Source organism: Halichoerus grypus, chromosome 7, assembly GCF_964656455.1.
Source record: "Halichoerus grypus chromosome 7, mHalGry1.hap1.1, whole genome shotgun sequence".
Classification (NCBI taxonomy): Eukaryota; Metazoa; Chordata; class Mammalia; order Carnivora; family Phocidae; genus Halichoerus; species Halichoerus grypus.
In genome coordinates, this window is record NC_135718.1 from 52336065 (window position 1) to 52351562 (window position 15498).

The following is a 15498-nucleotide window of genomic DNA, read 5'->3' on the forward strand; positions in this document are numbered from 1 at the left end:
AGTGTTTATTTGTTTTTAACTGAGTAAATAAAGTGCTTAATCATATTGAAAGCAGGGGAAAATGTCAGTTTTGCTTTATATACCCACATATATACATACATGTATTCTTTCCCTATTGTTTGTTTGTGTTTTTACTGAAATGGTGGCATACTCACTGTTTTACAACTTGCTTTTTAGTGTACCTTGGTGATTTTTCCACATTGCTACCTAAAGAACATTCTTACTCTTTTTCTTTCTTTGCACTTGCTGTATGACATGACATTGTATATGGACATACTTAAATTCACTTAACCAGTCTCCTATTGGTGGATGTTTAGGTTGTTGAAATTATCCTTTTCTTTTTATTCCTCTCTTCCTCCTTCCTTTTCTGTTTCCTCCTTCCTTCCTTCCCTCATTCTTCATTTCTTCTTTTGTTCTTTCTTTCTACATCCTATACTTGTCAAGAGCAGAGAAAATGCTGCAAGCACACTTGCAAATGTTTCTTGAATGAGTTAATAATCATTAGTGGAAACATTCAAAAAAATAATTTGTAAAATGAAAATGGTTGAATTATGTTAAGTATCTGACTAAATATTTTAAATAGTTGAAATAAGTCAGGCAATATTTGGAAAACATTGTGCAGTGTCTTCTCTCATCATTGTGATGAGTGAAAATGCATCCTGTTCTTTGATTTATATTTTTGTTTAGATCAGGTATTTTATTTTACATATTTGGATTTTATATTCCATTTTGGTTTATTTTTTTCTGTTTCAAATTTTTATTTAAACTCTAGTTAGTTAACATACAGTGTAATATTAGTTTCAGGAGTCCAATTTTGTTTAGTTTCATCACTTACATACAACACCCAGTGCTCATCACAAGAGTCCTCCTTAATACCCATCACCCATCTAGCCCATCCCCTGCCCACCTCCCCTCCAGCAACCCTCAGTTTGTTCTCTATAGTTAAGAGTCCCTTATATTTTGCTCCCCCTCTTTTTTTTCTTTTCCCATATGTTCATCTGTTTTATTTCTTAAATTCCACATTTGAGTGAAATCATATGGTATTTGCTTTCTCTGACTTATTTCACTTAGCATAATACACTGTAACTCCATCCACATCATTGCATATGGCAAGATTTCATTCTTTTTGATGGCTGAATAATAATTCATTATATATATATTTTTTAGTTTAGATCATTGTTCTCAACCCTGGTTGCTCATTTGAATCACCTGGAAAGCTTTTAAAACAATAACAATGGCCAAGCCCTAACTGAGATCAGTTACCTAAGAATTTACTTTCAGAGGCACCTGGGTGGTGGCTCAGTCATTAAGCGCCTGCCTTCGGCTCAGGTCATGATCCCAGGGTCCTGGGATTGAGCCCCGCATCGGGCTCCCTGCTCAGCTGGAAGCCTGCTTCTCCCTCTCCCACTCCCCCTGCTTCTGTTCCCTCTCTCGCTGTGTCTCTCTCTGTCAAATAAATAAATAAAAAATCTTAAAAAAAAAAAAAAGAATTTACTTTCAAAATATCACTGTCCAGGTAGTGATTTTTTTAAAAGCTCCCAAATAGGGACACCTGAGTGGCTCAGTCAGTTAAGCGTCTGCCTTTGGCTCAGGTCATGATCCCGGGGTCCTGGGATTGAGTCCCGCATCGGGCTCCCTGCTCAGCGGGGAGCCTGCTTCTCCCTCTGTCTGCCTCTCCCCCTGCTTGTGCTTGCTCTCTCTCTCTCTGACAAATAAATAAATAAAATCTTTAAAACTAAATAAATAGAAAAATAAAAGCTCAGATAATTCTAATATGCATCCAGGGTTGAGAACCAGATGATTGAGGTTATATGAGTGAATATTTGGAACTTAGTGCTGGATTGTTGTAAGAATAAAAATAATTTATATTATGTATTTTATTAATAGTGAAGCACCCTAAAATTTAAGCTGTGGTAGTAGTTACAGTAGTAGTCATAGTAGTAATAGTAGTAGTAGTAAAAGTGTTGTGATCAAATCCATTAAAAGAATGCACCACAGAATGAGCAGGATGAAGCAACAGTACACTGAGAAAACAAAAGTTTCTTACTATTTTACAGGACAGGGAATTTAGGAACCAAGCAGAGTGCATAAAGAAAAGGATTATTTGGGACTTGGAAAGTCGCTGCTACCTTGATCCTCCTGCAGTGGTCAGGTAGGAAGAGGAAGGGAATATGTCTAACCACCAAAGACTATAGGTGGGAAGAAATACTACTTTTGTTAACTTTATCTATATTTGAGTTAAGGTGATCTGAGAATCTCTTTCACCATATTTGCTAATAACAGAGTCTTTTAGTGATGGTGGCTTAACCAAGGTAGATTCTGATTTCTTTTCATATAAAACAAGTCCAGAGCTGCATGTATGGTAGCTCCAGTGTTATCAGGTATCCAGGCTCCATCTTTCTTTTTGCTCTACCTTTTTTAACATGTGCCTTCTATCCACAAGGGTGTCTCATGGTTCAAGCTGGCTGTTGGAACTCCATCCTGCACGTTCACATTCCTCACAGAAAGTTGTAAGAGAGGGCAGTGTTTATGGATAAAAAAGGACACATGCTGGCCGTCTTAGCCCCCCTTATAGAGCCTTCCTAGAATCTGCAACCTCAGTTTATATCTCAATAGCCATCTCTAGATGCACAAGAAGCTGGGAATTATATTTTTGTTAGACACATTGTTACTCAGACTAAATCAGGAGTTAGATGCTAAAGAAGAACAGGGCACTTGATATTGTTTGGGTAACTACCAGTCTCTGTTACCTGGGGGTTAGGAAGAGGATGAGAAATAGAGGATTATCAATATATGTATAATTTGAATGAGGAACTCTGGTTTTCTTTTTCAATTCATAGACTATTTTTTTTATTATGTTATGTTAGTCACCATACAGTACTTCATTAGATTTTGATGTAGTGTTGCATGATTCATTATTTGCGTTTAACACCCAGTGCTCATTGCAATACGTGCCCTCCTTAATACCACCACCAGGCTAGACTATTTTTAAGAACAATGTTAGAATTACAGAAAAATTGAGCAGATATTTCAGAAAATTCCTATGTACTTCTGGTTCCCCACATGACTGTGGTGCATAATATAAATATACATTCTTGGCTTTGACTTGCTGATATTTTGTTAAGGATACATTATTGCTATCATTACTTTGAACAGTTATCTATTTGATCAATTAAAAATAAGAAAAATTTCCATCTCTTTCTTTACATTTCCATCTCCCTATTACATTATCTGCAGGTTGTCTGCTTTTTCCATTAGAGTTCTTAACATATTAATCATAGTTATTTTAAATTCCCTATATGATCATTTCAAAATATGTGTCATATCTGAGTCTAGTTCTTATGTTGTGTCTCTTTTGTATTTTTTTCTTGCCTTTTACTATTCCTTGTAATTTTTTATTGAAAGTTGGACATTATGTATTGGGTAATAAGAAGTGAGGTGATTAGGGTTTTTAGTGTGAAGTTTTCTGTTAATCTGGCTAGGAGCTGGGCTGTGTTTAATGTTTGCTATATATGTAGGTGCTAGAGGCTTCCGTTTCCTTTTTTGCTCTTCCCCTGTTGTGTTTGGGTTTGCCTAAGAACTTTTCTTAGGTAGGGTCTATGTTTTGCAGTCTCTCTGTTATAATCCACTGTTACTATACTGGAACCCTGTTGATATGGTGGGAAGGTGTTGGGAAGGGGAAGTGTTTTATAATCCTTTGGTTAAATCTCAGTATTTTAATGGATTGACTCCCTGGGCTGTGACCTTCAGAAGTGTTTAACAACATTTTTTACTTATTATGTGAGACAGGAAGGCTAGACAGAGCTGGAGTTGTCTAATTGACCTTCCCCTGGGTCAGATAAGGCTCTGGTAAAGTAGTTTCCCTTAAAGAGTAGGCTTTTTTTTTTTTAAGATTTTATTTATTCATTTGAGACACAGAGATACAGAGACAGAGAGAGAGAGAGAGCATGAGCAGGGGGAGAGACAGAGGGAGAGGGAGAAGCTAGCTCCCTGCTGAGCCAGGAGCCCAATGTGGGGCTCGATCCCAGGACCCTGGGATCATGACCCGAGCTGAAGGCAGACGCTTAACATCTGAGCCACCCAGGTGCCCCAAGAGTAGGCTTTTGTTATGGATAACACTCCAGGCATATTTCAAAATGGTTACTTTTCCCTTCTTTCTGCCTAAGAGGATTTTTCTCATATCTTCACCATGAATATTTGATGGGGCCCCTTGCTTTAAAACCATAAAACTATGGGGCTCTCGTAAGACTGGGCTTCTAGCAGTCTATAACTTTGGCTAATCCTGCCTCCAGCAATTTGTCAAAATTACCATTAAAGTGTTTCCACCAGTTACTGGCTCTGTTACTTTTTCCTACCTGTAAGCTGATCTCAGCCGTGATTCTCTATACTTCCGTGTATCTCCAAATTTCAGGGTGGTAATTGGCCCCACGAACTTAATCCTTAGATGGATCTAAGAAAGGTCATTGATTTTTCAGTTTGATTGGGGTTTTTTTGTTGTTGTTTTTGTTCTAAGAACAGGAGCAACAACTTCTAAACACTTTACGTGTCAGAGCTGACACTGTAAGTCCTACTTTATTTCCACAGGAGAAATAAATATATTTTATACTATTTGCATACTTGTGTGATTATTTCTTTAGAATAAATCACTAGAAGTGGAATTTCTGGGTCAAAGATTATGACCATTTTAAGGCTTTTGCTTCATATTGCCCCCCCCCCCCAAAAAGTATAGTTTCCCTCTGCTAGCAGTATAGTAGAATTATTTTGGAATTTATAGATTTGGAAAGGTTTAAAAAACCCACCTACCTAATAAAAATATTTATATATGTGTGCCTATTCCGTTACTTTTTTAAAGAGTTATTCATTTTGAGAGAGAGGGAGAGAAAGAGAGTGAGGGGGCGGGGAGGGGGTGAGGGGGAGGGACAAAGGGAGCAGCAGAAGAGAGAGTCTCCCAAGCAGGCTCCACACTGAGCCCTGAGCCCCATGCGGGGCTCATTCACGCAGGGATCAGTCCCAGAAGCCCAAGATCGGGACCTGAGCCCAAACCAAGAGTTGGTTGCCTAGCTGACTGCACCACCCAGGCACCCCTCCATTACTTTTTAAAGGAGAAGAATACTTCCCTTTAAATTACACTAACCTCATTTTTGTATATAATGTTAATGGACTGATTTTTGATTTGTAGTTTTCAGAAGCGAATTGCTGATTGTCGATTTTGGCCTGTAGAGATCACAAGAGTTCCTCTGACTACTGCACCCAAAGGGAAAGCTGCAAAATTTGATAAGGTTAATTTGTTTGCTTAAAAATATTTATATAAGAAATGTCTGGTTAGACCCAACCTTTTATTTTTTTATTTTTTAAAAAGACTTTATTTATTTATTTGACAGAGAGAGACACAGTGAGAGAGGGAAAACAAGCAGGGGGAGCAGGAGAGGGAGAAGCAGGCTTCCCACGGAGCAGGGAGCCCGATGCTGGGCTCGATCCCAGGACCCTGGAATCATGACCTGAGCCAAAGGCAGACGCTTAATGACTGAGCCACCCAGGCGTCCCTAGACCCAACCTTTTATTCTGCTTCTAATTCTGATACCAACGGAGTGTGTGAACTGATGTGGCTGCTCTCTAGAGTGACCAACTTAACCTGATTTACCAAGTAGTTTCCTGGTGTTAGCACTGAAAATCTCATGTCCCAGGAAACTCTCCTGTCCCTGGCAAATCAAGATAACTGGTCACCCTAGCTCCCCATTGTTCACTAAAAATTGTTTAGACTTTATTCCCAGATATCCTATTTCCCTTTAGCTCTTTATTATAGTTTTACCATCAATAAAACCACACAAAATAGCCATTTTTATAGGGCACAGTAGTTAAATATTGGCGATATGGTTCAACCTAATGCATTTTCCTGAATTTCTTTTAGACATCCTACTTACAATGTTTTAGCCTGCTAATTAGAGTAATAGAATTCATTGATGTACATTATTCTGAAAAGATCTAGTTTTGTGAGCCTAGAACATGTTCTCTATTATTTTATTTGTGCATGTCTGGTCTTTTCTGCTTGTTCATAAATTCTTTGAGGGTAGGAATCCTGTCATAGACTGCTTTGTGTCCTCCACAGCACCTAGCATGATTCATGGTATACCACAGATACTTAACAAGTACCTAAATTATTTTATTGACTTTTAAAATAGAGTTTTTTGCATAATAAAAATACTACTACTAGTAATCACTTCTCCCTTTGTAATATATAATGTACATTGGCTAACTTTCCTTAACAATACAATATTATTACATGAACATAGGACTTTTTAATCTAATTTCTAATTATTATAATATGTGAAATAAAAAGATTATTTTTAATCTTGTGGGGATTAAATGTATTTTCTTTTGCTAAATTGATTTTTTCCCTATTAAAGTTTTCTATGGCAAACCATACATCCATTAAAAATTACGTTGTTATATTAATTAACATGTTACTCATCTTTGTAATGGGAGTTTAGATGAAATTAGAGATGGAAAATACATGATAGGAGACTATCATTCATTCTTGTCATCCATGGCAGATATTACTGATTAATCAAAACACTCTTTCTTTCTGAACTCAGATAAAGATACAGAATCTTTCTCAATACAGTACTCTGAAACAAATCCACCAATTTATTGGAATTTAGGCATAAGTTAAAGTCTATTTGTCATCACTGGTCTGGAGGATTTGTAAGGTCCCTTTCACTCATAAAAATCTATAAATTAAAGCTAAAAGTCACAGCTTCTGATTCTTTCCATTGTTGTTGTTTTTATTTTACAAAGCTTCACTTTTTCCTTAGAAGCAACATGGTGAAATTGACTTTTTGGTTGAATACATATATTATCAATTAATTTGAGTATGTGTTGATCTAACTACTGTCTTTACTATTCATTAACACTGTTTATATGCATTATTTCAGTGATCATGGTATTATTAAACCCATTTTGAATATAAAGAAATGTAGATCCAAAATATCTATGTAACTGACCCAAAGCCAAAGTTAAGTAGCATAGCTAGTTCCTAAAGCCAGGTCTTTGAATGACTAAGTCAGAGCTCCATACCTTATGCTACATTGCTCTATAGCACTAACAGCTCTCTGGTTTTAATCCTTTAGGCTGATGATGAAAGTCAGCTTTCATTTCATGGTGTGGCATATGTTAATATGGTCCCATTGCTGTATCCAGGTGTGAAGAGAATTCGGGGAGCTTTTCATGTTTACCCTTACCTAGACAGTACAGTCTATGAAAAGGTAAGAAAAAATTATATAGAAGGTATTATCCTAATTTATCCTTTATGTATGTGTTTATTTACATCTTTAGCATACACATCTTTGCAATTGAAATTTGGAACCAGTTGGTATACTAGGATGTTAAATATAGCACCTTGCAGTCATTCTGTCATTGAACCTTAAAAACTTGAGGATAATGAAAAGTCAAAAACTGGAAACAACCTAAATCTCCATCAACCGGTGAACAGAAAAACAAATTTTGTTGTATATCTATATAATGAAATACTACTCAGTAGTAAAAAAGGAATGACCTATTCATACATGCAACATGGATGAATCTCAAATGCATTATGCTAAATGAAAGAAGCCAGATAAAAGAGAGTACAGAATGTATGATTCCATTTAAATAGAATTCTAGGAAAATAGTCTGTAGTGACATAAAGCAGACCAGTGGTTGCTTGGGAACAGGAATAGAGCAAAGGAGGGATTATAAAAGAATGTGAGGAAAGTATTAGGGATGAGGGAAATGTTGGTTATCTTGACTGTGGTGATGGTTTCACATGTGTATACATGTGTCAAAATTCATCAAATTGTATACTTTAAATATGTAGTTTATTATATTTCAATTTTACTCAATAAAGTCAGATACACAATCTTTAGGAAATGAAAGAAGTCTAGTGTGTTAAGTATGTAAAAACTTAAATCCATGAGCTGATTAATGAGCTACAATATGGTTCTTTCCATTTTCAGGTGTTAAAATGTTAAAATCATCTATCTTTTTACCTATCTATATGTCTACATATAAATAGAGAATATATATATATATTTCCCCCAAGCAAAAAGTCACTTTACCATGTTGTTTCTTAGGAGAAAGTGAGTCTTTATAATAAACATAACAATAATAAAAAAAACATTAGTCTTTCATCATTATTAAGACAGCTATTTTTCAATAATAGAGTCATGAAAGACCTATCATCTATTTACAAACCAGCTAAGTAGTAAATTCTTTCTATATAAGTATCCTTTAATCAAAAATCACACTTATAAGGAGGTATCTTAAGGAAATAATTTGATAGGATCAAAAACTCCATATTCATAAAAACTTTTTGGGATCTATAATAGTAAAAACTAAAAATAAGTTTAAATGTCTAATAATAAAGGTTTAGTAAATTATTATAAATAAAAATGATAAATTTGTGTCCATTAAATTGTTAATGTTTTATAAATAGTTAAATGGACAAAAAGAATGCCAAAATGTTACATATAGCATAGATCAAAATAAATTCTGAAAGAGTTTATTAGAATAGTTAAATGTGAAGAATATAAAAGTTGAAGTGACTATTAATTAAAAGATACGAATTCCGGGAAGACTTCCTAGGCTTGAAAGCAATGAAAGATATAAAAGATTTAGATTACCAAAAAGTGAATAGCTTCTATGTGTAGAAGAAGCCATCATAAACAAAATTACAATGTAACCGAAAAACTGGGGGGAATATTTGGATACATATCTGAAAGATGGCTATTATTCCTAAAATATAAAGCACTTTATCAAACTAATAAGAAAAACACATCGATTTTTTCTTAAAGGGCAAAGTACATGAAATAGCAGATCACAAAAGAAGAAATGTCAATGGCGAATAAATAAAAGAAGAAATGTTTGGCCTTATCTATAATCAAAAAATTGCAAATTAAAATAATAATAAAATATCATTTTCCCTGTAAAATTAGACAATTCTTTAAAATATGATAATGGGGGTGCCTGGGTGGCTCAGTTGTTAAGCATCTGACTTCGGCTCAGGTCATGATCCCAGGGTCCTGGGATCAAGCCCCGCATCAGGCTCTCTGCTCGGTGGGGAGCCTGCTTCTCCCTCTCCCACTCCCCCGGCTTGTGTTCCCTCTCTTGCTGTGTCTCTCTGTCAAATAAATAAATAAAACCCTTAAAAAATATATGATAGTGCCCATTGGTGGCAAAGGTGTAGTAAAACAACAACTCTCATTCACTACTAGAAGTGTAAATTAGTACAAACTGCAAAAAAAAAAAAAAAAATTGTCAGTATGTATTAAGAAGCTTAGAATGCTTAAATCTTTTCCCATAGTATTCCTACTTCTAGGAATCTATTTTAAGGGAATAAGTAGAATTGTATCCAAATTTTACTACATGAAGATATTCTTAGGAATCTGAGGGAAACAGTATACCATAATTGAAAGGTTATAGGCCTTGATGTCAGTCAGCCTCTAGCTTGAATTCTGGAACTGCCATTCACTAGCTGGGTGACTTCAGGCAAGTGACTAAGTTTCTCTCAAGTTTAGTTTATTTGTCAATAAAATGAAGACAATGCTCATTTCCTAGAGTTGTTTTACATATTAAATGAGGTAAAATATGTAAAGCACTATGGGGAATAGTTGACACACAGACATCTTTATCTATTACTTTTATTATATCCATATGGTTGGAGAATATTGTGCATATATTAAAAATTATCCTTATGAAAATTTTAAAAACATAAGAGGATGTATGTGATAGTCTATTAAATAAAAAATCAGGATATAAAATTACATTCAATGTGATCACAACTTTTTAAAAATATATAATCATAATTTTAAATATATATGAAAAATATTAGAAAATCTTTTTGTCTATGTCTGAGTGAGGAGCTTGTCAAATTTTCTATCCACCCACCCCCAAAAGCAACTATAAAGCTGGACAAATTGACAAAAAATCATTTCAGCACTCTGGAAATTGACCAAAGGCATCAACAAACCGAGAAGTATTAATGCATGAAAAACTATGAAGTTTGAGGCATTCTTGCTTAGGGCTGCTCCTAAAACTTACCTAAGCTCTTCCCTACTCCACTCCTTCGGCTTAATCAGTGCAGTGATTCTGCTGCCATAGAAGCTTCACACAATTTGGAGCAGTGGGTTGAGGACCTATGCCCAGTGATGTTGTTGGTTGAAATGGATATCTTGTGGAGAGCAACCAACATAATTGTAATCAGAGTCCCAGGAGAGAAGAGAGAGAGTAAGAGACAGAAATGATACATGAAGAAATAATGTCTGGAAATGACCCATTTTTTAAAATTAACATACAATGTATTATTTTTTTCTGGGGTACAGGTCTGTGATTCATCAGTCTTACACAATTCACAGCACTCACCATAGCACATACCCTCCCCAATGTCCATCACCCAGCTACCCCATCCCTCCCACCTCACTCCACTCCAGCAATCCTGTTTGTTTCCTGAGATTAAGAGTCTCTTATAGTTTGTCTCCCTCTCTGGTTTCATCTTGTTTCATTTTTCCCTCCCTTCCCCTATGATCCTCTGTCTTTTTTCTCAAATTCCTCATATCAGTGAGATCATATGATACTTGTCTTTCTCTGATTGACTTATTTCGCTTAGCATAATACCCTCTAGTTCCATCCACGTCATTGCAAATGGGAAGATTTCCTTTTTTTTTTTGATGGCGCATAATATACCATTGTATATATATATACTACATCTTCTTTATCCATTCATCTGCTGATGGACATCTAGGCTCTTTCCATAGTTTGGCTATTGTGGACAATGCTGCTATAAACATTGGGGTGCAGGTGCCCCTTCGGATCACTACATTTGTATGTTTGGGGTAAATACCCAGTAGCGCAATTGCTCGGTCGTAGGGTAGCTCTATTTTCAACTTTTTAAGGAACCTCCATACCGTTTTCTAGAGTGGCTGCACCAGCTTGCATTCCCACCAACAGTGTAGGAGGGTTCCCCATTCTCCGCATCCTTGCCCAAATCTGTCATTTCCTGACTTGTTAATTTTAGCCATTCTGATGGGTGTGAGGTGGTATCTCATTGAGGTTTTGATTTGTATTTCCCTGATACTGAGTGATGTTGAGCACTTTTTCATGTGTCTGTTGGCCATTTGGATGTCTTCTTTGCAGAAATGTTTGTTCATGTCTTCTGCCCATTTCTTGATTGGATTATTGGTTCTCTGGGTGTTGAGTTTGATAAGTTCTTTATAGATTTTGGATACTGGCCCTTTATCTGATATGTCATTTGCAAATATCTTCTCCCATTCTGTCGGTTGTCTCTTGGTTTTGTTGACTGTTTCCTTTGCTGTGCAAAAGCTTTTTATCTTGATGAAGTCCCAGTAGTTCATTTTTGCCCTTGCTTCCCTTGCCTTTGGCAATGTTTCTAGGAAGAAGTTTCTGCGGCTGAGGTCGAAGAGGTTGCTGCCTGTGTTCTCCTCTAGGATTTTGATGGATTCCTGTCTCACATTTAGGTTTTTCATCCATTTTGAGTCTATTTTTGTGTGTGGTGTAAGGAAATGGTCCAATTTCATTCTTCTGCATGTGGCTGTCCAATTTTCCCAACACCATTTGTTGAAGAGACTTTTTTCCATTGGACATTCTTTCCTGCTTTGTCAAAGATTAGTTGACCATAGAGTTGAGGGTCCATTTCTGGGCTCTCTATTCTGTTCCATTGATCTATGTGTCTGTTTTTGTGGCAGTACCATACTGTCTTGATGATGACAGCTTTGGTTTTTTTTTGTTTTTTTGTTTTTAATTTTTTATTGTTATGTTAATCACCATACATTACATTATTAGTTTTTGATGTAGTGTTCCATGATTCATTGTTTGTGCATAACACCCAGTGCTCCATGCAGAATGTGCCCTCTTTAATACCCATCACCAGGCTAACCCATCCTCCCACCCCCCTCCCCTCTAGAACCCTCAGTTTGTTTTTCAGAGTCCATCATCTCTCATGGTTCATCTCCCCCTCCGATTTCCCCACCCTTCATTCTTCCCCTCCTGCTATCTTCTTCTTTTTTTTTTTCTTAACATATATTGCATTATTTGTTTCAGAGGTACAGATCTGTGATTCAACAGTCTTGCACAATTCACAGCACTCACCATAGCACATGCCCTCCCCAATGTCTATCACCCAGCCACCCCATCCCTCCCACCCCACCCCCCACTCCAGCAACCCTCAGTTTGTTTCCTGAGATTAAGAATTCCTCATATCAGTGAGGTCATATGATACATGTCTTTCTCTAATTGACTTATTTTGCTGATGATGACAGCTTTGTAATAGAGCTTGAAGTCCGGAATTGTGATGCCACCAGCTTTGCTTTTCTTTTTCAATATTCCTCTGGCTATTCGGGGTCTTTTCTGGTTCCACACGAATTTTAGGATTATTTGTTCCATTTCTTTGAAAAAAGTTGATGGTATTTTGATAGGGATTGCATTAAATGTGTAGATTGCTCTGGGTAGCATTGACATTTTCACAATATTTGTTCTTCCAGTCCATGAGCATGGAAAGTTTTTCCATTTCTTTGTGTCTTCCTCAATTTCTTTCATGAGTGTTCTATAGTTTTCTGAGTACAGATTCTTTGCCTCTTTGGTTAGATTTATTCCTAGGTATCTTATGGTGTTGGGTGCAATTGTAAATGGGATCGACTCCTAAATTTCTCTTTCTTCTGTCTTGTTGTTGGTGTATAGAAATGCAACTGATTTTTGTGCATTGATTTTATATCCTGTGACTTTACTAAATTCCTGTATGAGTTCCAGCAGTTTTGGGGTGGAGTCTTTTGGGTTTTCCACATAAAGTGTCATATCTGCAAAGAGTGAGAGTTTGACTTCTTCTTTGCTGATTCGGATGCCTTTTATTTCTTTTTGTTGTCTGACTGCTGAGGCTAGGACTTCTAATACTATGTTGAATAGCAGTGGTGATAGTGGACATTCCTGCTGTGTTCCTGACCTTAGGGGAAAAGCTCTCAGTTTTTCCCCATTGAGAATGATATTCACTGTGGGTTTTTCATAGGTAGATTTTATGATATTGAGGTATGTACCCTCTATCCCTACTTTATGAAGGGTTTTAATCAAAAAAGGTTGCTGTACTTTGTCAAATGCTTTTTCTGCATCTATTGAGAGGATAATATGGTTCTTGTTCTTTGTTTTATTAGTGTATTGTATCACATTGATTGATTTGCAGATGTTGAACCAACCTTGCAGCCCAGGAATAAATCCCACTTGGTTGTGGTGAATAATCCTTTTAATGTACTGTTGGATCCTATTGGCTAGTATTTTGGTGAGAATTTTTGCATCCATGTTCATCAGGGATATTGGTCTGTAATTCTCCTTTTTGGTGGGGTCTTTGTCTGGTTTTGGGATCAAGGTAATGCTGGCCTCATAAAATGAGTTTGGAAGGTTTCCTTCCATTTCTATTTTTTGGAACAGTTTCAGAAGAATAGGTATTAATTCTTCTTTAAATGTTTGGTAGAATTGCCCTGGGAAGCCATCTGGCCCTGGGCTCTTGTTTGTTGGGAGATTTTTATTACTGCTTCAATTTCCGTACTGGTTATGGGTCTGTTCAGGTTTTCTATTTCTTCCTGGTTCAGTTTTGGTAGTTTATATGTATCTAGGAATGCATCCATTTCTTCCAGATTATCTAATTTGCTGGCATATAGTTGCTCATAATATAGTCTTATAATTGTTTGTATTTCTTTGGTGTTGGCTGTGATTTCTTCTCTTTCATTCATGATTTTGTTTATTTGGGTCCTTTCTCTTTTCTTTTTGATAAGTCTGGCCAGGGGTTTATCAATCTTGTTAATTCTTTCAAAGAACCAGCTCCTATTTTCGTTGATATGTTCTACTGTTCTTTTGGTTTCTATTTCATTGATTTCTGCTCTGATCTTTATTATTTCTCTTCTCCTGCTGGGTTTAGGCTTTACTTGCTGTTCTTTCTCCAGCTCCTTTAGGTATAGGGTTAGGTTGTGTATTTGAGACCTTTCTAGTTTCTTGAGAAAGCCTTGTATTGCTATATACTTTCCTCTTAGGACTGCCTTTGCTGCATCCCAAAGATTTTGTTTTTTCATTTTCATTTGTTTCCATGAATTTTTTTAATTCTTCTTTAATTTCCTGTTTGACCCATTCATTCTTTAGTAGGATGTTCTTTACCCTCCATGTATTTGAGTTCTTTCCGACTTTCCTCTTGTGATTGAGTTCTAGTTTCAAAGCATTGTGGTCTGAAAATATGCAGGGAATGATCCCAATCTTTTGGTACTGGTTGAGACCTGATTTGTTACCCAGGATGTGATCTATTCTGGAGAATGTTCCATGTGCACTAGAGAAGAATGTGCTATAATTTGCTCCAATATACCTTCTGCCCCTCTCTCTCTTTCCTCTTCTTCTGGGATCCCAATTATTCTAATATTGTTTTGTCTTATGGTATCACTTATCTCTCGAATTCTCCCCTCGTGATCCAGTAGTTGTTTATCTCTCTGTTTCTCAGCTTCTTTATTCTCCATCATTTGGTCTTCTAGATCACTAATTCTTTCTTCTGCCTCATTAATCTTAGCAGTTAGAGCCTCCATTTTTTATTGCACCTCATTAATAGCCTTTTTGATTTTGACTTGGTTAGATTTTAGTTCTTTTATTTCTCCAGAAAGGGATTCTCTAGTAGCTTCTATGCTTTTTCAAGCCCAGCTAGTATCTTTATAATCGTCATTCTGAACTCTAGTTCCAACATCTTACTAATGTCCATATTGATTAGGTCGCTGGCAGTTGGTACTGCCTCTTGTTCTTTTTTTTTTTGAGGTGAGTTTTTCCATCTTGTCATTTTGTCCAGAGAAGAGTAGATGAATGAGAGAACAAAATGCTAACAGGGTAACAACGACCCCAGAAAAATATATACTAAACACATCAGAAGAGACCTGAAACCGGGGGGAAAAGAAAGAAAAAAAAAAAAAAGAATATGATCAGGATGGTGAATAGAACAGAGCCACACACTAGATTTTGAGTGTTTTTTTGTCTGTTAGAAGAAACTGCCTCCCAAAAATTTAAAGAAAGAAAAACATATATATACAAAAATAAGGGTAAATATGATGAAGGGATGCAATATGACTGTAAAGATGAAAAATAAAAAAGATTTTAAAAAAGCAATTGATAAGATAAGAAATTGGTTGAAAACAGAAAGAAGAAAAAAAAAAAAAAGGAGAGAATGTGATCAGTTGGGAGACTAGAACAAAGCCATACACTGGATTTAGGGTATATTTTGGTCTGTTAGAAGAAACTGTATACCAAAATTTAAAGAAAGAAATATATATATGGTTAAATACAATGAGGGCATAGAATATGACTGTAAAAATGAAAACTAAAAAAGATTTTTAAGGGGCATCTGGGTGGCTTGGTCATTAAGTGTCTGCATTTGGCTCAGGTCACGATCCCAGGGTCCTGGGATCGAGCCCCGCATTGGGCTTCCTGCTCCATGGG

The 15498-nt window shown here is 36.2% G+C and overlaps 1 protein-coding gene across 9 annotated transcripts in view; it reads left to right on the top strand.

Moving 5' to 3' along the window:
• The window catches only part of CFAP70 (cilia and flagella associated protein 70), a 110541-nt gene that overhangs the window by 39845 nt on the left and 55198 nt on the right, over positions 1–15498 (top strand). For 8 of the 9 annotated variants that reach the window (XM_036114138.2, XM_036114139.2, XM_078077578.1 and 5 more), the window contains 3 exons: positions 2058–2152; positions 5180–5279; positions 7128–7262. In XM_036114138.2, the coding sequence (XP_035970031.1) occupies positions 2058–2152; positions 5180–5279; positions 7128–7262 (330 nt within the window). The remainder of the gene's footprint in view (positions 1–2057; positions 2153–5179; positions 5280–7127; positions 7263–15498) is intronic. The other variant, XM_078077582.1, reaches the window with a different exon arrangement.